The sequence below is a fragment of the Dama dama genome, chromosome 10 (assembly GCF_033118175.1).
Source record: "Dama dama isolate Ldn47 chromosome 10, ASM3311817v1, whole genome shotgun sequence".
In the NCBI taxonomy this organism is placed as follows: Eukaryota; Metazoa; Chordata; class Mammalia; order Artiodactyla; family Cervidae; genus Dama; species Dama dama.
In genome coordinates this window covers 26,771,159-26,792,615 of record NC_083690.1, presented here as the reverse complement: position 1 = coordinate 26,792,615, position 21,457 = coordinate 26,771,159, and the positions used below count along the sequence as shown (strand labels likewise).

The 21,457-nt window shown below is 53.5% G+C and overlaps 2 protein-coding genes across 6 annotated transcripts; one reads left to right on the top strand and one right to left on the bottom strand.

Moving 5' to 3' along the window:
• Positions 1 to 277: 277 nt before the first annotated feature.
• TUFM (Tu translation elongation factor, mitochondrial) lies at positions 278 to 4,333 on the bottom strand (the record flags this gene model as incomplete). Its single annotated transcript, XM_061153117.1, has 10 exons — positions 278 to 644; positions 1,407 to 1,526; positions 1,620 to 1,771; positions 1,885 to 1,989; positions 2,074 to 2,206; positions 2,339 to 2,503; positions 2,590 to 2,694; positions 2,917 to 3,083; positions 3,837 to 4,031; positions 4,135 to 4,333. Coding segments are annotated over 10 exons (1,515 nt in total), but the record flags the coding sequence as incomplete, so codon positions are not given.
• An 8,342-nt stretch (positions 4,334 to 12,675) lies between these two features.
• Positions 12,676 to 21,457, top strand: SH2B1 (SH2B adaptor protein 1). 5 transcript variants are annotated; one of them, XM_061153094.1, is made up of 10 exons: positions 12,676 to 12,965; positions 15,083 to 16,107; positions 16,722 to 16,823; positions 17,070 to 17,161; positions 17,273 to 17,448; positions 19,041 to 19,244; positions 19,429 to 19,640; positions 19,777 to 20,004; positions 20,403 to 20,502; positions 20,686 to 20,825. In XM_061153094.1, coding segments are annotated over exons 2-10 (2,052 nt in total). In that variant the 5' UTR covers positions 12,676 to 12,965; positions 15,083 to 15,171; the 3' UTR covers positions 20,688 to 20,825. The 5 variants fall into 5 exon arrangements, with proteins under 5 accessions (XP_061009077.1, XP_061009078.1, XP_061009075.1 ...); XM_061153095.1 differs by lacking the exon at positions 12,676 to 12,965 and adding an exon at positions 13,003 to 13,148 and having other exon boundaries at positions 19,777 to 19,948; positions 20,686 to 20,839; XM_061153092.1 differs by lacking the exon at positions 12,676 to 12,965 and adding an exon at positions 13,003 to 13,148.

The following is a 21,457-nucleotide window of genomic DNA, read 5'->3' as shown; positions in this document are numbered from 1 at the left end:
TGAGCAACACACTGAACTGAACTGAAGCAATCATGCAAAGCTCACGGGGATAGCTTTCAGGCCTTTAGCTTCTCTACCTTCCTCATGTTACCACAGCACTGCTTTAAGGCAAGAGCTCTTCCACCATGTACCAGTGATGAACTCTTGAGGCTAGAAAAGTACTGTCAGTTCAAATGGCTCAGGGATCACTCCCAAGCTCACGTATCCTGGACTTCAGCTCCATTTCTATATCCCCCACTCTCTCAGAGTACAAATGACACAAGACACGCAGGCTAGCTTTCTATTCACAGAACAGTTTACTGACCTACCTCACCTGGCCGGCCACACGGCCCTTGGGCCAGGGGAAGTATCAGTCTAGCTGTAATTTGGCTGGGCCACAGCCTCTGCCCTGCAAAGAGGGCCACAGAGGCAGGAGAGAACGCTGGCCAGTGCGGCCCTGAGCACAAGAGAGCCCCAGCAGAGGTCCAGACTCAACTCCACTTGATGTTCTTGTCCTCCTCGGTCATGGCTGGCGTGTCAGTGACGAGGCCGGTGCCGATGGTCCGGTTGCCATCCCGCAGGGTGAAACGCTGGCCTTTCTCTAAGATCATTGGCTGCCGCAAGATGAGAGTGAGCTTCAGGTCCTCCCCGGGCATGGCAAGCTCCTGAAAGGCAGAGACTAAGATCATGCATGATTCAGGGAACCTTCACTTCCTAACTGTTGGTTACCAAGGTTAAAGGTTATGGGAAAATGCAGCAGGGTGATTCTTTCTGGGGAAACTTCTGTCCCAGCTGTTAGGCGCATGCAAACAGCATATGCAAAGGCAGAAAAGGACTGACTGGACTTCCTTGGGGTTCCAGTGGTTAGGAATCCGCCTGTCAATGTAGGGGACATGGATTTGATCCCTGATCTGGGAAACAAGATCCCACATGCCGCGGGGCAACTAAGCCCCCGTGCCACAACTACTAAAGCCCATGTGCCCTGGAGCCTGTGCTCTGCAATAGGAGACGCCACCGAAATGAGGAGCCCCCACTCTCCCAACAAGAAAGCCTGTGCAGTGCAACGAAGACCAGGGCAGCCAATAAACAAGTAAATTATACAGATAAAAATAAAAAAGGACTAGCGATTAGCGTCTCTATAAAGTTTTTCTTGAGAAAAAAATGTTTATAAAATTTTGGGTAATGCAGGTCTTGGGCTCAAGACTTCTTTTGAGCCTTTATGTAAAATACAGTGGAACTCTCTACTATAGGAACCCTGCTGGGGAATCTTTGTGGGTCAACGCTAACACAGCTAAGAAACCCCGGATGAGGATTCGTTCCACCTGAACCCACTGATCCGACCCTTCCATCACCAGCTCTCTCCCTACACCATCAGCCAGGCTTTCTTTACCAGGGAAAGGTCACCCCCGCTGTCACATACATCATACCTTCCCTGGAGGCAAGATAATCCGACAGGCCATGTCCCAAGTCAGGGAGAACATGACAGGCATGAAGTGGGATACAAAAGGCTTGTGGCGGCCACCCTCTTCCTTGCTGAGTATGTACACCTATGAGAGGGTACGAGAACATGGGTGGAGCTGGGCCTGGCTGGAAGCACCGACCCTCCACAGCGCCTGCCCATCATCACCTGGAGCCCTCACCTGTGCCTCCACCTTCTGGTGAGGCTGGATTGAACCTGGCTTGGCCATGACCAGGCCACGTCTCAGGTCCTCCCGCTTCAAGCCTCGGACCAGGGCCCCAAGGTTGTCACCCGCCTCTGCCCTATCCAGGCTCTTGTGGAACATCTCAATGCCTAAGAGAGGGGAGACACGCGAGAGAAGGGTGTGGGCAGAGGGAAGGAATGGGGGGTCTGCGGGGAGGAGATGTCATCCTGGAGGCTCTGGGTCCCAAGGCCGCCTCCTGTACCTGTCACCACAGTGCGAATATTCTTGCTATGTCCCAGGAATTCACACTCATCTCCCTTCTTCAAAATACCACGTTCGAGCGTGCCTGTCACCACTGTGCCCCGGCCTGGGAGGGAACAGGACAGGACATCAGGGATGCCGGATGAAGCGGCAGTGAGGGGAAGGGAGTGCGTGTGAGCCGAGTCCTCACCGGGGATCGAGTACACCGACTCCACGGGCAGGAGGAAAGGCTTCTCCAGGTCCCGGGTGGGTACAGGGATGTACGTGTCCACAGCATCCAGCAGCTTCTGCACGGACTTCAGGCCTAGCTCGGGGTCACGTTGCTATGAGTGGGAGGTGACAGGACTCTGAAACTTCCATTCTGCTCCTCTTACTTGCCCAGAGCCAGGCCCCGGACTCAGAGCAGAGCTCTGGGTGTCCATCCAGCCCCATCCCCAGCCTGACCCCGCCTTTACCTCAAGGGCACAGAGAGCAGAGCCAACGATGATCGGAGTCTCCTCCCCTTTGTAGCCAAACTCAGTCAGCAGTTCCCTGATCTCCAGCTCCACCAGCTCCACCATCTCAGAGTCCTGCACGGCGTCCGCCTTGTTCACATACACCACCACATGCTCGACGCCAATCTGCAGGTGAGAAGGAGACACAGATGGTGTCCTAAATGGCCCAACACCCTCCGCCCCCTTCCACCCTTTCCCAGGCTCTTGAGTACCTGTCTGGCTAGCAGTAAGTGTTCTCGGGTCTGGGGCATGGGGCCATCATTGGCTGCCACCACCAGGATGCAGCCGTCGAGGGGGGCAGTGCCTGTGATCATATTCTGGGGAGAGACAGGAAAGGAAGTAGTGTAATTCCATGACCTCCTCCGCTCCCCAGTCACCTAGCTAAGCACAGACACTTCTTTACCACCTGCTGTGGCTGGCCAGGCCCACAAAGCCAGGATCTCCAACCCATACACCTCAAGTATCTTAACCTGCTCCCCACAACTCTAACGTTTTTCCTGAGCGGGGCGGTTCCCAAGCCCCGCCCCAGCGGCTCTCACCTTCACGTAATCTGCATGACCGGGGCAGTCCGTGTGGGCATAGTGGCGGGCGGCTGTGCTGTACTCCACATGAGCTGCGTTGATTGTGATACCTCGGGCTCGCTCCTCTGGGGCGTTGTCAATCTCTTCGTACTTCTTAAACTTGGCCCCACCTCCCTCTGCTAAAACTAAGGGAAGGAAGGGAACACACTTTTCAGCAAGGCCCTTTCTACTTTAGAAAAGGACAGTCTAGGAGAAGCAACCTTCCAAGACACCCTCCTTCAACTCCTGGGGCTAGTAACTTCAGGTCAGAAAGAAGGGTTATAGAGCCTCAAGGGCTAGCCCTGTGACTTCTCTAGGCTAACAGTTCTGCTTACAGGGCACCTTCCCAGGGCTGGAGGGAGGCCACTGGTTGGGGGGGGGGGGCGAATCCCCCAACTTATGCATCAAAAACTTCGTGTTCACGGGAAATCTGTCTTCTGCATCCTGCAGTGTACTGTCCGGCCAATTTCTGGCGCCTTGTGCCCTGCTAAGTCGCTTCAGTCGTGTCCGACTCTGTGCAACCCTATGGACTGTAGCCTGCTAAAACTAAGGGAAGGAAGTGAACAAACTTTTCAGCAAGGCCCTTTCCACTTTAGAAAAGGACAGTCTATGGACCGGCTCCTCTGTCCGTGGGATTCTCCAGGCAAGAATACTGGAGTAGACTGCCATTCCCTTCTCCAGGGGATCTCCCCGACCCCAGGGATCGAACCGGCGTCTCTTACGCCTAACCTGCATTGGCAAGCGGGTTCTTTACCACTAGCGCCACCTGGGAAGCCACCTGTCCCCGTGGGGCCGCACTAAACACCTAAGCAGTTGCTCCGCGGGCCCCGCCTCCCTGGCTGCAAGTCCCGCCAGCAGAGCAGGCGCTGCCGGAAGCCCCCCACCCCAACCCCCCTTACTTTTCGTGATGGCCGCGGTCAGGGTGGTCTTGCCATGGTCTACATGGCCGATGGTGCCCACGTTCACATGGGGCTTGTCACGCACATAGGCCTTCTTGGCCTCCACAGCCAGGCCGCGGCACAAGATGGGCAGCGCCGGGGCCTTCAGCGGCCGCAAAAGACCTTGCAATAGTGGTGCCGGGCCGGCGCCGAGACCTGCCGGGGCAGATGCCTGGAGTCACGGCGCGGGTCTGAGCCCGGCCGCTCCCGACGACCCCCACGTGAACCCGGGCTGCCATAGCCCTCCCCGCCCCCTCACCGCTGAAAAGGGGCGTCGCGCGCAGCAGGGTAGCGGCCGCCATTGTGGTCGTACTGGCGCCCGTAGAGAGGTGCACCGGGCACGGGCGCCGGCGCGTGCAGTAGCGAAAGGGCAATTGCGGATGGACGGCGCTTCCGGCGGAAGTTAGGGCCGAGAGGGCAAGTCGGGGCGCCTCTAGCCTCCAATTTCTATGGCCCTGTCAACTTCCGGGCGCGGGACGGAACACGTCCAGGAAAGTGCTGAGGGTGCTAAGGGTGGGGAAGCTTTCCAAAAAGCACTCCGATCTCGCGGGCTCAGGAGCCACGCAGTTCTCTCTGGTGGCGCCGGGGGGCGATGTGGAGCATCTCATAGCGCGCCTACGCCCCCGAGGCTCATGGGCGTTGTAGTTCCCAGGGCTGCGAGCTGTGCTGGCACGTATCGTGGGAAGGCGAGGCCAGGTCCGGAGGGACGGTCCAGGCCTTCTTGAAGCAGAGGCAGCGGCCCCGGCGTGGATGACTCCGGAACATCTTGGCCCCGAACCATTTGAAGTCCAGTCCGACCCGCCGGGCGGGTCTGGCGACAGATCTGGCGGCCTTGTGTCGCAGCTGGAGGTAGGACCAGCCGCTGCGGCCAGGCTGAGGAAGACTCTCCCGGGAACCTGTTGGGGGTGGGTCTCTAGTGTGACCCATCTCTCTTCTGAGCCTTTGTTTTCTTGTCTGTAAAGTGAGAATAGTATCTACTTCACAGGAAGACCCTGACATCTGGCTCTGAGAGGAAATGAGCTGGGCAAGAGACAGAAAAGGGGTCCAAAAGCCTTCCGGGTCCCACAGTCTTTGGGACCCTCCCCTGGCTCAAATGCCCTCCCCGCTGGCTCACAGCCTGCGGGGACAGAGTTTCCCGTCCACCCCTGTAGCCCCTCAGCAGGCCAGAGAGTAATTCTCTCGATCGTCGTTCTCCCCACCCAGTTTTACAGATGACCAGGTGAGGGACCAACTTCTTGTGCCTTTAAGGGCAGCCTGAGTCTTCCTTGTTCCCGCTGTGTCCCTGGCACCTGCCACAGGGCGGGGCACTCAGTGAGTGCTCAATAAATGTCTGTTGACTGAATGAATGAGTGCAAGGATAGTAAATGACCTTTAACTTTCACATCCATCATCTCATCACCCTGGGATGATAATAGCAGCTGCTTAACCTTGATTAATGTTTCCGAAACTCATCAGCTCCAGCTCCTAAGACTCAGTTGATGGTGTCTGTTTCAAATAGATTCCTTAATTCCTCCCTTGGAGATTATGATTCAGTAGTGTCTGGGTACAGACAAGGAAACCATATTTATTTTTAACAAACACTCTTCTTAAACTCAGAGGAGTTTGGGGAACTCAGAGCTTTTTATAGTTCAGGCCTTGTGCTTCATATTGCTTCACATTCAATATTGTCACATTCAGTGTTATCCTGTGTGATAGGACCCCATTTTATTAGTGAGAAAACTGAGCATTAAGGTAAACAAGGAACCCAACACAGCTAAACTCCAAAAAAGTGTGCACTTAGCCACTTCACCATACTGTAATTTAACTGTCATTTTATAATGAGAAACTTGCTAAGACTTCTGTCTTCTTGGCCCTCTAAACCCATCAGCTTTGACAAGGAAGGGCTTGTACAATATGAAAGGGTTCTCCTTGTCCCCAACCTGAACCTTAGTCATTCCACTTCTAGAAATTTATCCTAAGACACTATCAGCCACGACCAGGATATGAAATATTGGGGGCTGGTACTTAAATTAATGCTTTCTTTTTTAGTGGTGCTATATTTATTTTAATGTGTATCAGTTTGAAAGAAAGGTTGGCATTGTAAATGTGTTTTTAAAAATGAGTCAGTTTAAAAAAACAACACTTGGTAGATAAAATGGGTGATATGAATATATGACAAATCTGGGGAAAGGTGTACATGAATAACTGAAATTTGCAAAATACAGTGCTCAGAAAAGAGCCCAGAGGGAGAGAATTTTTTGTAGAGCTGTTGACTGTTGCACCCTATGTCTTGATTTGCAGATAACAGAATTTACATGGGCTGGTTGGAAAAGAGGGGATTTGTGTCAAGGTGGTAGGCAGCTTACAGAATTGTGGGGTGGGCTGGAGAAATGGATCCTAAGCCATAGGTCTGATCTGACCTGATAAGAAAACTGCTTCTACCGCCACCGCCACCAGACACTAAATGCCAGGACTTAGACTTGTCTGCAACAGCGACTGCTCAGGGTCCTGAAGCTACTTCTACATCAAGAAAGTGATCTTTGGGACTTCCTGGTGGCCCAGTGGTTAAGAATCTGACTTCCAGTGCAGGGGACTTGAGTTCAATCCCTGGTTGGGGAACTAAGATCCTACATGCCGCAGGGCAACTGGGCCCATGTGCTACAACTACTGAGCCAGTGGAGTGCTCTGGAGCCTGTAAGCCACAACAAGGATCCCATGTGCCACAACTAAGACCCGACACAGCCATAAATGAATAAATACTTTAAAAAGAAGAAGGAGACACCGAGGAGACAGACCACCTTCTGACTCTGGGAGTTGTTGTTCAGGATGGGAAGCCTGGAACTACCATGCCCATAATGCTCCCCATCCATGGTGAAGCCAAAATCCAGAAGTGGGCAAAGCGAAGAGGATCTTAGAAGCCTGGACTCTACATAGTGTGAGATGACAAGTATCTTTATTGTTTAAGCCAGATGGTGTCAGAGTTGTCTGTTACTTGCAACCAAATATACCCTAACAGATAAGTCTGCCTTACAGCACTTGGATGTATTTCTTGGTGTCACTTGTCTGAGACTAAGTGACTTGAGTCGGGTGAGGACTGGGCTTCTTTTATCTCCATATACTCTGTGCCTTGCCACAGCAGGCCTGTATGAATGTTTGCAGTTGAACTGTTCATGAGCCTTCCAAATTGAAGGGTGCTACCTCTGTGATGCTATGAACCTAACATATCCCAAACAGGACACTTTGTTTCTCCCACATTCTTCTTACACATCTGAATAAATGGCACCACCTTTTCCTTTCTACCCATCCCCACATCAATCCATTACCCAGTCCCACTGGTTCTCTCTCCAAAATAAATCTCAATGTGACCGCTTCTCTCTCTCCGCTGTCAACACTGTGGTTCAAACTGGGATCATCTCTTGCCTAAGTTACCTCATGACCTCTCCAGTGGGTCCTCCAACTTCTGTCCTTATTCCCAATATCTGTCAAATCCATCTTCCACACAACCAGATCAGTCTTTAAAATGTGAATCGGAAATGAATCCTCCCTCAATGACTCCTTAGTACACGTGGAATAAAATCCAGCCTCCTACTTTAAATGGGTGAATTGTATGGCAGGTAATTTATATCTCAGTAAACCTATTATTAAAAAAAAAAATCCGATGTTCTCCCTGTGGCCTGTGATCTGGCATGGGCATGATCTAGCCCCTGCCCACCTCTCTGATCCCCATCTGGTACTTTCCTCTCCCTCTCTCCAGCCACACTGGGCATCCTTCTGCTCTACAAACACCCCACGATTGCTTTTACCTCAGGGTCTTTGCAAATGTGCTTCTGTCTTCCTGGAATGTTCTTCCCTGGAGCTTTCCCCACGGCTTGTTCCTTCTCATCCTCCAACCTCACATGTCACCTCTTCAGATACCCTCTTACCAATGGCCTTCTTATTTTCTTCAGAGCACCTAAATATCCAAAATTATCTTAGTAGTTTGCTTGTTTGTTGGGTTTTGTTTTTTGTTATTTTTTTCTCTCTCACCAGCTCATGACACTAAGAGCTTATTTTTCATTTTAGGAATAGTGCCTAACACTTAGGGCAAGAAACATTTGTTGAAGGAAGAATTTGCTGAATCCTTTCAGTTGATCATTCAGTGAAGCATTGTGTTGGGCTTAAGTTTTTAAGTGTTTTTCAGTGGAAAGCAAATTTTGTATTCACATTCATCTAAAAAATACAAGTGAGTCACTGTAACTTCGGGGGCCTCTGCTTTATAAAATGGGGGTGAGTGAAGAGGTTAAACTTTATGACCTGTAAGGATTTTTTGTAGCTGTAACTTCTAAAAGGAGGTGGGGTCTGCTGTAATTGAAATGGGTTCTGGGCTGACCTATAACTTAGTGGCAAATTGGGGACTAGGACTTAGAGCCTTGTCCTTGGTACCACTCAACAGACTTATTGGAAGCTCAGGGGCATCCTTCACTCTTTCCACCACCAGCCAGCCTGGCAGTGTCTCCTCAGAAATCCCTCTGGATATTCTCCTTGGGATTAACCCTGCTGCACTGCCTTGGCCAGGTCAGCATCTCGCCCCTCCTGGACCACTGCACCCATCTCCTCTCTATGTCGTCTCAACACTCCCCTACTGGCCCTGAATATCCTTCCAAACACAGAACTCCGATCACACTCATGTCACTCAGATGTGACTGGAGACATTCCAGTTGGAAACACTCTGTGAAGGTCACACAAAAGCTACTAAATAAAAGGCACTTGAGAGGCCGCTTAGGTGCATTGGCCTTGCATAGCTTCCTAGAGGAGGCTATACTTTGGAGCCTGAAACCAGAGGGAGGAAGACTGGCAGAACTGGGGGAAATTGCGTGTGTAATATCAGAGACAAACCTAAGTGAAGGTGGAATATTTTTGCTGTCAGAATGTTCTGATTAAGCAAAGCATGATTTGCTTGGAGGGGCAGGAAGTTCTGGCCAAAACACCAAGGCTGAATTTGACATCTCAGAAAAATGAAACATCTTCATCTCTTGGGGTGGGGGAGGGTCCAGATGACCTCCAGAAGAAGCCCATAAGCAACCACTTCCCCCTCAGTGACAGACTCTGGTTTTCCTTTGAAGAGCCACCCTCTGCTGTGCTCAGCCCATGGAGTTTGATTGCAGCTCAGCCCATTCCAAACTCAGATGATTGATTGGTCCATGATCCAGTGTTTACCGATCCACCTAATCTATCCTTCACAGTCACAGTTGTCCATTCAGGATCAGTATTGTGTTTCAGCCCCCAGTGGTGACCCGAAGCTCAGTTCTGGCACTTAACTGCCCAGAGTTAGCACAAGGTAAGGGCTCACTCCACAAGACTGCCCCCACTTCAGATGCCAGCTGCAAGTGGGGTCCCCTGGCCATCTATCCTTCATGCCAAGTGCCTACAGATCCGGGAGTGTCCATGAGCCCCCTAAGGTTTGATAATTTGCTAGAACAATTCATAGAATACAGGAAAGCACTATATTTACATTTTAGTACAATTACAATTACATTTTATAATTAAGGATACATCAGGAACAGCTAAATGAAGAGCTGCATAGGGAGAAGTCCTGAGGGTCCACATAGACCTGGGGCATATCACTCTCCCCACACATCAGTGTATTCACCAACAGAAGCCCCACTGAGCTTCAGTGTCCAAAGTGTTTATTAGGGGTTTCATCACTTAGGCACGATGGAGTAAATCACTGCCGTGTGACTGAACTCAATCTTCAAGTCCCCTTCCCTCCTTGGAGATCAAACTGGCTCAAAATCCCAACCCTCTAAACATAAAGTTGGGGCTTCTGCTGACAAGCCCCCATCTTGAAGCTATGTAGAGGCTTGCCATTAGTCATTTCATCAGCAAAGACTCAGGTGTGATTGAATGGGCTCATAAGTAACAGACACTTCTGTCACTCAGGAAATTCCAAGAATTTTAAAAGCTCTGTGCTAGGAACCTGCAACAAAGACCAGACAGATTCTTTATTATACAAAAGATGGGTACTGGGTGACCCAAGCTGAGCTGATGAGATGCAGCCCTATTGCACTTGAGCTAAAATTATTGGAAAAGCTATGATCTATCTCTGCTGGGATCATGAAGCGAGTAGAATGTAAGCTTGGAACTCTGGTGGCCATCTTGCTCCCTAGAAGGGAACAGTCTGCTTGAGAAGGAAGATAACCTAGAGGAAAGCAGAGCTAAGAGACAGAGCAAGTTCACATGGACCCTGTTTGAGGCTCTGGCTCCTGCCATACCTCATGTCATTCTATCTCTGATATATATATATATATATATTTTGGCCATGCCACATGAGGTCTTCCTAGACCAGGGATGGAACCGTGCCCCCTGCAGTGGAAGCACGGAGTCTTAACCGCTGGACTGCCAGGGAAGTCCATACCTCTTACTTTTTAATTTTGTGAACCAACAAACTCCCCCTCTTTTAGGACCTTAAATAGAGTAGGGGAGGCGGTGGTCCTATTACTTGTAGCTGAAAGCATCCTGAATATTACATCCCTTGTTCGTAAGAAGGAAGAAGTGTTTTGCTTTTCACATTAACAACTTGCTTAACTTGGGCTTTGGACCCATCCTTCCCCTGGGATGGTAATTGAAACTTCACTCCTTCAATTACCATCCCTTCTACTGGCTCCTTTCTCCTATGACTTCAAACATAAAATCCGGCTTCCCTCAGGATATAAACAAACAAGCAAACCTTTCCATCCTCTACAACCCTCCATCTCTCCTTCCCTTTTTGGCCAAACTGTGTAGGACAACTCTTCACATTCCTACCCCCACTTGTTCACCTTCCATTCATCCCTCAGTCTGCTACCATTGGCTTCTGCTTCTTTCACTTCCCTAAAAATGACTCTCAACAAAGTCACTAAGCAATCTAAGTCAATGTTTTCTATAGGAGACAATAGCAATGCCGAGTCCCATGGATCCCTTATCATTTGTGTATGAAGTGTTTGCCCAAACCACCCCACCCCACCCAATTATGCTCATGCATACATACACATGCTCTATTACCACACCCCCTGGTCTTTGGTGTGTGTTGTTTTTTCAAACAATTAGACCTTCTAGATGTTTTTTCTTTTTTTTGAGAACTGTCCTGTCCTCAGGCTACTGGAAGCTTTGCCTTGATGAAGTGCCTGAGAATTGACATCTCCCAGGGGAAGCCCTAGTTAACAGCTGAAGAATGTTGCTACAGGAAAGGCCCAGCTCCCTTGTTTCTGGATAAATCTGAGTCACAACTTACATCCAGAACTTCCCTGAGGAATCAAGCTGAACTACTGTCACAAGTTCTCTGAGATCACATGTTCTCTTAGTTTCCTCTCCTGCCCCTCCCACTCCTTTACTAATTTCTCCTGGTAGCACTTAAAACAAAAAAAAAATCATTTGCACACAAATTCTCATCTCTGGGTGTGCTTCTGGAAAACCTGATCCAAGACATCATCCCGGCACTTTCTACTCTCTTTTTTTTTTTGCCTGCCCGTTAAATGTGGTTTGTTTCCCAAAATTAAGTTCTAGGCCCTCTTCTCTCTACAGGTATTACCAGGACAATCTAATTCATGTCCATGGCTTTAACCACTACTTGTGTCTGATCACGACCACACTGCTGAGACTGTTAGATCCGTCTTTGCTGGACAGCTCCACCTAGTTGTCCTCAGACATCTCTTACATCAATACAGTAAGTCACTAGGCACATGTGACTACTTTAATTAACTAAAAAGAAAACTTCAGTTCCTTAGTCACACTAGCCACATTACAAGTGCTCAAAACCCACATGTGGCTAGTGGCTACCATACTAGGCAGTCCTGATAGACAGCACTTCAGTCACTGCACAGTTTATTGGACAGTTTAGACAATACTTCCAAACCTAGTTCTTCATCACCAGCCCCTTTCTGTATTCCTCACCTTGTCTCTCTTCTGGACAACAGTGGGCCAACTACAGAGAATGGGTGTGTGAACCTGTCAGGGAGGAGGGGGTTGATCACAGAACTAGAGTCCTTTCCACTGACATCTTCTGAACTGGAAAGATGGATGGACAAAGATGGTGATGAAGACCTTAACAAAGGCCATCTGGTGAGCTGATGCTAATTCGGTTAGAGCTGGGGGAGAGATGGGGACTAAGACTGGCTAGGCCAAGACTTTGTGTTTCAGGAATAGCAAGTGATCCAAGCCAATCAACTGAAGTCAGTTCTGGAAATTTTACTGCAAATCTCAGAGGAAAAACATGCCCCTAACAGTTTCTAGGCTATTAGGACTTAAGTTTGGAGCTGTAGAAATCTATTTTGCCACTAAGAGAAGCACGGGGAGAGCTCAATCTAGAGGTAAACCACAGGTTCCTGATAGCTTTTGGCCTGTTTATTCAGCTGTTCCTGAGGAAACTTGATCTATTCTTTTCAATGGCTTGAGTCCAGAGTCCCTTATTGCTTAGGCCAGTGGAGCTGGGTCAATGACAGAGCTGAGTGACTAGACTCTCGTGCTCATGATTTCAACTGCCCTCAACTACACCTTAATACCGTCTCAATTTCTATATTTGGCCTTGATGTCTCTCCTGCGCTCCAGACTGTGTCCACCTGTCTCCTGACGTCCCACAAACACGCCCAAAACTGACCTCATTATTCCTACCGCCCCCACATCCATTTCCCAAGCTCAGAGATGGAATCTCCTGGAACCTCCAGTACTTTCGTCAAAGAAACCACCAAGGTCGTAAGTTCAGGCTCCGCCTCCTCCCAGGGCCTCACCAAGGTCACCCGCATTTTCCCTCCCCCAGCTCCTTGGGGGCGGTGTCCTCGAATCCCTCAGCGGCCCAGGACGGCGCTCTAGGCTGCGGCGGGCCCTTCAAAAAGCCTTCTCAACTCGCTGGTTTCCGGTACCTGGCTCCTCTAGCCTCCGTCAGGCCCTCGAGACTACTCCCCTAAAGTTCCTTCTCTATGGTTAACAGCTCCCCTTTGTCCCGACTTTCCTCCGGGAGGATGTTCTGGTAGGACCCAACCCTTTCTTATGGCTGCTCCTGCCGACCCTGGTAGGCGCAACTGGAGAAGTCACTGAGCCCTCCGAGACTCACATACTCTCAGCTCTGAAAGGGCTGCACGGAGTGGGAGGATGGCGGAAGTGAGTGTGAAGGTGCCCTTCCTTCTCCCCGCTCTTCTCTATGGTCGCTTCCTACGGTGACGGGAAAAAGGGGGTCCCGGCGCCTGCGCAGAACCGGGCTGGGAGCTAGTCGCGGAGGGGGGGTGGGGCAGGGAGCGGGAGCTGCCGCCGCCGCCGGAGCTAACCGCGGGGACCGAGATGCAGGTGGGACCGGAACCGGAACCCCCCTCTTCAAGTCCCTCTTCCCTCTCCGCGACCCGGCCCCGGCGTTTGCGAGGATCCCTGGGTGGGGGCGGGCGTGGGGGCTAGAGGCAGGAGGGGCGTCCGGCCCCGGAGAGTGCAGCAGACAGGGCTGCTTCCCTGGGGGCTGCGGCCCCAGGGAATGGGCGGGTAGAGGGTGTCCGGGGAGGAGGGTCGGGTCGGAGTGGATTGATCACCGGGTCCGGAGGGTTCGAGCCGGGAGCGGAGCCTGCACCCTCCACCACCCGCCCTTCGGGAAATATCAGAACTGAGCCAAGAGGCAGGTGCAGTGGGAAAATGTGTCTGAGTCCCGCTTGGCGAAAGAGAAACTGAGTCACCAGCTTAGGACCCGCGGGTCAGCGGGCCTGCAGGGGGCTGGGTCTGCCTGTGGTGCAGAGGGTTGGGTGGGCCGGTGTGAGCTGAGGTGGCCTCTGCCTGGAGATTGGGCTCTCTGCTGTGTCTACACCTCTTGGCTCGGTTCCCCCGTGCTCCATGACTCTTTCATCTCCTAGCGTCTTTTCTTTGGTTTGGAATTGCCCCTATGGTTGGAGCCATCTGAGTGTGTAGGTCTAAGCCGAAGAGAAAGGGGAGGGGGCGCTGACCTGGGTCTGAACAGGAGTCTGGGGTTTGGGGAGATTTGCCTGAACTGCCTTCACCCCCTTCTTGGTGCCAGTCATCTTCAAGTATAACATGGGGGAGGAACACTAACAGACGAGCCATGGGTGTGTAAATTCCCTGCCCAGCTTTGCCACTTGCTAGTTGTAAGACCTTGGGAAGGCTCTTCCTTTTGCTGATTTCTCTTTGAGAAAATCAGAACCCCATAAAGATAGTAATAACGACTGTCATTTGTTGTGTGCTTACTTTGTGTCAAGCCGGGACACGTCCGGTTTAATTCTCCCAACAGTTCTAGAGGTTAGGGATCATTAGTCCTGTTTTATAAATACGAAAACCAAAGTTCATAGAGGACGTGTAATTTGTTCAAGATCACCCAGCTAATAAGTGGCAGTGATGGAATTTCGTCCTAAGTCTAACTCCAGAACCTATGGCCTTAACCACCAAGCTAACCAGCCTTTAGGGCACATTCCTCTGTGAGAGAAGAGGAAGGTGAGAAACCCAAGGCCCCAGCTCCCTGTTTTGTTTTACTTTGTGGCCAGCAAAGACTGGCCCAGACCCAGCCCACACTCTGCTGCTGCCTCTGGGCCCCAGACTGGAGGGCCACCCAAGAAGGGGGCTCTGGCCCTTCCAAGCCTCCTTCACGCAGTGCTTGGGTACTGGTCCCTGGGGTTGGCTTTCATTGATCTGGCGTTAGTGAGCAACCTCTGTCCTCAGTGATGGGCCATGGGAGGCAGGGTCTCTTAAGCTCTGCAGGGCTGGCTCCCCTGCGAGCTGGGGCAGTGAGGGGCAGTGACTTGAGACTGGCACAGTCAGTGCCTGGGGACGAGGACTGTGCGGTGGGAAAAACAGGAGACTTGGAGTTCTGAAACTTTCTGAGCTCCGGGTTCCTCTTCTGTTAACAGAGGTTAAAACCTCCCGCAGGGAAAGGTAAGAACGGCAGTTGGAAAGCAGGTGATAAATATCAAAGGATCATTTTAGAGAAGGGAGGGAACGTGGAAGAGATTCCTGTTTAGAGGAAGGCGCTGTCCAGCCGTTCATCACACCTGGAGTTGAAACCAGGGAATGTGGATTGGGGAGGTAGCAGGAGGAGGGGTGCAGGCTAGACATTGGAGTGGGGGGTGGTTGATTGGCTGGGGCTTGTGGGGCGCAAGGACCTGGGGAAGGGCAGGGAGACAGTGTGGTGTGTGTCCCAGGTGCGCTCTAAGGAGTCTAGACCAGAGGAGGGGGTCTGGCCCCGTCCCACCTCAGCAGTGACTCCATATATGTGCCTCTTCCTTCTGCAGCTGCTGCCGCTCACCCCGTGTCTTCTGGCCGCTTCCCTCTTTGCCACCCCTCCCCACAGGCTCCCCATCTCCACCTCCTGGGGGCCATCATGAATGATGCCCCTTCCCCGGAGGATGGGGCCTCGCCCTCCCCTCCCTCGTTGCCTCCACCGCCTCCCCCGTGTTGGCGGGAGTTCTGCGAGTCCCACGCCCGGGCAGCCGCCCTGGATTTTGCCTGCCGTTTTCGCCTCTACCTGGCCTCTCACCCCCAGTACGCGGGGCCAGGGGCCGAGGCCGCCTTCTCCCGCCGTTTTGCCGAGCTCTTCCTGCAGCACTTTGAAGCAGAGGTGGCCCGGGCCTCCGGCTTCCTGTCGCCACCCCTCCGGGCTCCTCTGAGTCCTGGTGTGGAGGTCCCGCCACACGACCTGTCCCTTGAGAGCTGCAGGGCGGGCGGGCCCCTGGCTGTGCTGGGCCCTTCTCGCTCATCTGAGGACCTGGCCGGCCCCCTCCCTTCCTCGGTCTCTTCCTCTTCTGCAACCTCCTCGAAGCCGAAGCTCAAGAAGCGCTTCTCCCTCCGCTCAGTGGGTCGCTCGGTCCGCGGTTCCGTCCGCGGCATCCTGCAGTGGCGGGGGACCGTTGACCCGCCCTCTCCAGCGGGGCCCCTGGAGACGGCTTCGGGGCCCCCGGCGTTAGGTGGGAACAGCAACTCCAACTCCTCTGGCGGGGCTGGGACCGTCAGCAGGGGACTGGTCAGCGACGGGACGTCCCCCGGGGACAGATGGACTCACCGTTTCGAGAGGCTGAGACTCAGTCGGGGAGGGGGGGCCTTGAAGGATGGCACAGGCGTGGTGCAGCGGGAAGAGCTGCTGAGTTTCATGGGGGCTGAAGAGGCCGCCCCTGACCCCGCCGGAGTGGGCCGGGGAGGAGGGGCAGCGGGGCCTACCTCAGGGGGCGGGGGGCAGCCTCAGTGGCAGAAGTGTCGCTTGCTGCTTCGAAGTGAAGGAGAAGGAGGAGGAAGTTGGCTGGAGTTCTTTGTACCCCCCAAGGTGAGGCCCAGCGGAGGTGGGGCGGCTGGGAACAAGGGGTTGAGCAACCAGGGTGGTGGCTTGGCCCCCATACCGAGCTTTGCTTACTTATTTTGTTGTTTGTTTGTTTGTTTTTTAATAATTTTTATTTATTTATTTGGCTGTGCTGGGTCTTCGTTGCTGCGTGGACTTTCCTCTGGTTGCGGCAAATGGGGGCTACTCTCGTTGTGGTTTGCAGGCTTCTCACTGCAGTGGCTTTTCTCATTGCAGAGCACGCGGCTCTAGAGCGCTCTGGCTTCCGTAGTGTTGGCTTGTGGGCTCTAGAGCACAGACTTAGTAGTTGTGGCGCATGGACTGAGTTGTCCCGCAGCATGTGGGATCCTCCCGGACCAGGGATCGAACCTGTGTCTCCTGCACTGGCAGGCGGATTCTTTACCACTGAGCCATCCGGGAGGGCCTGGGTTTCTTAAAGCTAGCTCCTGACTCTGGGTTAGTCGCCATGGGCAGGACAAAGAAAGCAGTGTTATTTGTCTAACTCCCTTTGGGTGTGGAAGGAAGGCCGAATCTCTGGAGGGTGGGGAAGGGTTGTCTCTCCAACACCAACAGTCTGGGTCTTGTTCTCTCTTGCGACCTAGGCGTCTCGGCCTCGACTGAGCATTCCCTGCTCCACCATCACCGACGTGCGGACAACCACAGCCCTGGAGATGCCTGACCGGGAGAACACCTTTGTGGTTAAGGTAGGAGGCCTGGGCTCCCTGCCTTCTCAGAGCACTCATGTTAGAGAGAAAGCTCTTTTCGGACATTGAAGCAAGGGATACATGTGCAAGGAGGGGCACGGATGCCAGGTGCCTTGAGAATGTGTCCCCAGGGCGGCGGCTTTTCTGGGAGGAGGGGTGAGCAGGAGGATGTCCTTGCTGCTGTTAGGGGTGCATTAAGGCCTCGAGACCTGGAAGTGGCCTGTGGGCCTCCTCTCGTCCCCATAGGTGGAAGGCCCCTTGGAGTACATCCTGGAGACAGCCGATGCGCTACACGTGAAGGCCTGGGTGTCTGACATCCAAGAATGCCTGAGCCCGGGGTGAGGAGCCTGACTTCTGCCACTGAGGGGCCCAGGGGTGGGGGTGGGGAGCAGCTGTCTGCCTGTCCGCCGTGACTTGTCCTCCCAGCACCGTTTTCCCTGTCTGTGCAGACCCTACCCTGCTACCAGTCCACGCCCCATGACCCTCCCCCTGGCCCCTGGGACCTCCTTCCTGACACGGGAGAACACAGACAGCCTGGAGCCGCCCTGCCTGAACCACTCGGAGAGTCTGCCCAGCCAGGGCCTGCTGCTGGGGCCCAGTGAGAGCAGCAACCGCCTTTCGCAGGGTAAGGGTGGGGCCTTAGAGAGCTGAGGACCCTGGGATCTGTTATATAAGCCCCCCGGCCGGCAGGCCCAGGCCCTAGCCCGCTCTCCAGGTTCCGCTGTGCACCTCAGCTGCCACCCACCAAACATCTGACTTTTGTCCCTGAACAGGCCCAGCCACGGTTTACCAGTTAGAACTGTCGTCATCACCACCCCGACCCAAGCCCCAAGCCAGCCCTTCTCCAGCCTTCTATCCCCGCCCTGTCACCTTTTCCATAAGCCTTGTGCTGGCCACCGCTCTGGCTGGAGATAATGGTTCTCTTCTCCAGGCTCGCAGAACACTGTGCACATCTTTGTTGTATTCTTACTCTGCATCCCATACATATGTTGATGGTACTAGGATTTCTTTTGAGTCCCAACTTTTAAACACATACATACGCTGCCCGCACACATAAACACAAAAGGATGTATCTACCTGGCCCCAGCTCACCTTTCTAGACTCCACTACACTCTTCTGATCCTCCATTCCGAGCTTCAGTTTCACTGTGCCTTGCACACATCCTGTGTGCAGTGAGTAAACAAATGGATTAAAGAATCTAGGGGCTAGAATGGACCTTACCGGGTCATCAATTCTGATCTCCTCATTTCTCAAGCAGCTAAGAGCAGAGAAGAGAAATGGCTTTTCTGAGGTCATCCGAGGATCACTGACACAGGCTATGCCAGCTTGTTCCTGAGCCACAGTGCCCTGCACCCCGCATATTCCTGTCCTCTGAGCACTGATATGTACGACACGCCTATAGGCTCCTGCCTGCTGCTCAGCAGACACTCAGCAACTCTCCTAGTACATCCTTGACCCTGTGCTCGGCTCTGGGCGGGATGAGGAGCTCAGAGCTGCCCTGTGGGCCCACGGTCTAGCTGAGTTGACATCACTCCTCAAAAGCTGGGCTCCCACCTGGTGAGCCTGAGCAGCACCAGCAGGAGGCCTTGGGAACTCAAGAGGAAGAGAATCAGGGGAGGTGGGATAGATGGGGAATCCCGCACAGGGGAGGAGAAGAGAATGTGTCTTGGAGAAAGGAGATGGCAAGAGCAGAGACCTGAGGTGGGGAGAGCCCTGGACATTGAAAAAGTTAGGGGGGATAATTGGGCTAAATCAGAGGACACAGGAATACAGGTTAACATGAAGATCAGGTTGGTTAGGTTGAGAGAATTCACAGAAGGAGAATCTTTGATGCCCCTGAGAGTTGAGGGCTTTGTGCTATAGGCAAAGAAAGTACCTATTTTTAATGTGAAAGTATTTGAGAGGTTCTGCCCCCCACAATTCTGCAACTAGAGAGTTGCTGTAATTTCAACTGTTGATTCAGAAGAGATGTGGGCACATTTGGATTCTAAGACCTTGTTGGAATCACTGCAGCCCTTTCAGCAGTGTGTGAAGCATAAGTTAGGAGCCACCAACGAAAGCCATCAGGCTCAGTGGCTGAAGAAAGAGCCAGCATTTCGGCCAGCTGACGTCAGTGCCCACAGGGTAGCCTGGCTGCTGGGGAAGTGGGTCTGGCAGACCAGTCCTCCCAAAAAGAAGCTTCAAGTTCTCAGTTTTGCTCTCCCCTTTTTCTTCCAGGGGCCTACGGGGGCCTGTCAGATCGCCCCTCAGCATCCATCTCCCCCAGTTCCGCTTCCATCGCCGCCTCCCATTTTGACTCAATGGAACTACTTCCCCCAGAGTTGCCCCCCCGGATCCCCATTGAAGAGGGACCCCCAGCAGGGACCGTTCATCCCCTCGCAGCCCCTTACCCACCCCTGGACACTCCGGAAACAGCCACAGGTACCAGAGGTGTGAGTGTGTGTGCTTTCAGGCCTGGTGCCCACCCGCCTCGTCTTGGGATCCTCAGGGGTCCGACCAGGGGGTCTCAGGAGTGACCCATGAGGGAAAAGTAAGGCTTCTCTTCTCCTTGGGATTGGGATGGCTTCCCTGACACCCAGTTTCCTTCCCTCTCTCTTTCCTGAAGGGTCCTTACTGTTCCAAGGAGAGCCAGAGGGAGGTGAGGGGGACCAGCCCCTTTCAGGGTATCCTTGGTTCCACGGGATGCTCTCTCGACTCAAGGCCGCCCAGCTAGTGCTGGCTGGAGGCCCTGGCTCCCACGGGGTTTTCCTGGTACGTCAGAGTGAGACGAGGCGGGGTGAATATGTCCTCACTTTCAACTTCCAGGGCAAGGCCAAGGTGAGTGCCTGACGAGGAGGCTCCATTGCAGGCAGCGGGCCTGCGGGTCGAGTGGGAGAGTGCTGCCATCGGGGAGGAGGGTTCTATGACTGGTAGGGCTCAGGCTCCCGTTTTATCCCACTCTTCCCGCCCTCAGCACCTGCGTCTGTCACTGAATGAGGAAGGTCAGTGCCGGGTCCAGCACCTGTGGTTCCAGTCCATCTTTGATATGCTCGAGCATTTCCGGATGCACCCCATCCCTCTGGAGTCTGGAGGCTCCAGTGACGTTGTCCTTGTCAGCTATGTCGTGTCCTCCCAGCGACAGCAGGGTGAGCAGAGCAGGTCTGCAGGGGAGGAGGTGCCCGTGCACCCAAGAAGTGAGGAGGTGTGTGTGCCAGCAAGACGGGGTGGGGGGCCCAAGGAGGAGAGCGGGGGCAGAGGAGGTGCCTGTGTGTTGGGTCTCTCGGGGGAAAGGAGCCCATGGGGACGTAGGAAGGCAGTGGGCTCCGTGCTGGAGCCGGGAGGAAGTGGAGAGCTGGGTTTCGTGCATTCCCATTCCATCGGCCCGTCTGTTCCATCGTCTGTCTGTCTCCTAGACGCGTCCTCCCTGGCCTTGTCTTTGCCCTCCATCACAGCCTCGCCTTGGGCCTGCCCTTCTTGGGGGTGCTCGGTCTGATCCCCCTCCCTTCTCCCTTGATGTCTGATGTCCCTGTCTGATCTCTCCCTTTTCCCCACCCCCAATGTCCCATCTGTCCCCACGTTGCCCCTCCCCTACCCCCCCAGGCCGGGAGCAGGCCGGGAACCATGCAGGGGTGTGCGAGGGAGATCGATGCTACCCCGATGCCTCCTCCACCCTCATGCCCTTCGGAGCGAGTGACTGTGTGTAAGTGTGGTCCTCCTCTCACCACCGCCCATGATCCATCTTCCATGGATGGGGGTATTGCTCAGGAGACGGGATCTGGGGGAGATAGCACATGGCTCCGGGGAGGGGATGAGCGAAGGGGAGGCTGCTCCAAGAGCTTGCCTCCCTCCACCATCAGTCTGTCTTCTTACCATTCCTATCCAGAATCGAGCACCTCCCATGACCCACCCCAGCCCCCTGAACCCCCTTCATGGACAGATCCCCCACATCCTGGGGCAGAAGAGGCGTCGGGGGCGCCAGAAGTGGCGGCAGCAGCAGCCGCAGCAGCCAAAGAGAGGCAAGAGAAAGAGAAAGCGGGCAGTGGAGGGATCCAGGAAGAGCTGGTCCCCGTGGTTGAGCTGGTCCCCGTGGTTGAATTGGAAGAGGCCGTAGCCCCAGGCACAGAGGCCCAGGGAGTCGCTGGATCTGCTGGGGCCCCTGGGGCGACCCTGATGGTGCAGCTCCAGCAGTTACCACTAGGGGGCGACGGAGAAGAAGGGGGCCATCCCAGAGCCATAAATAACCAGTACTCCTTTGTGTGAGATGCCCTACCCCACCCTCTCTCCTCTTGCTCCCCAGCCCTCGGTTGGTGAGATCGGGGCTGGGCCGAGACACAGGAGTGGTGGGAATCCCCTCCCCACATGCTTCCTGACCCTTGACGGCCAAGGGCATGTTTGTTGGTACAAAAAGGTTCAAGAGCCCTAACTCCCCAGTTCGTACACTACAGGTGCCCCATCCCCTGGGCAGGGGATTCAGGCGCCATTACCTCCCGAAGGGGCTCTTATGGTCAGCCCCATCCCTGGGGGCCATTTCCCCATTAACCACCCCTCAGCCCAAGGAAGGGTGAGGGGGAAGGGCTGTCAGTTATGTTAAGGTTGTTGTTCTTGTTGTTTTAAACAAAATGGAGAAGCATAAATAAATAAAAGGGTTTATCTCA

Bases quoted from the DNA above. Each gene is read 5' to 3' on its own strand.
- SH2B1 (XM_061153096.1), top strand. From the start codon at position 15,172: ATGAATGATGCCCCTTCCCCGGAGGATGGGGCCTCGCCCTCCCCTCCC. The intron at 19,245-19,428 runs GTACCAGAGGTG...TCTTTCCTGAAG, and splicing joins CACTCCGGAAACAGCCACAG to GGTCCTTACTGTTCCAAGGA. The intron at 19,641-19,776 runs GTGAGTGCCTGA...TCCCGCCCTCAG, and splicing joins ACTTCCAGGGCAAGGCCAAG to CACCTGCGTCTGTCACTGAA.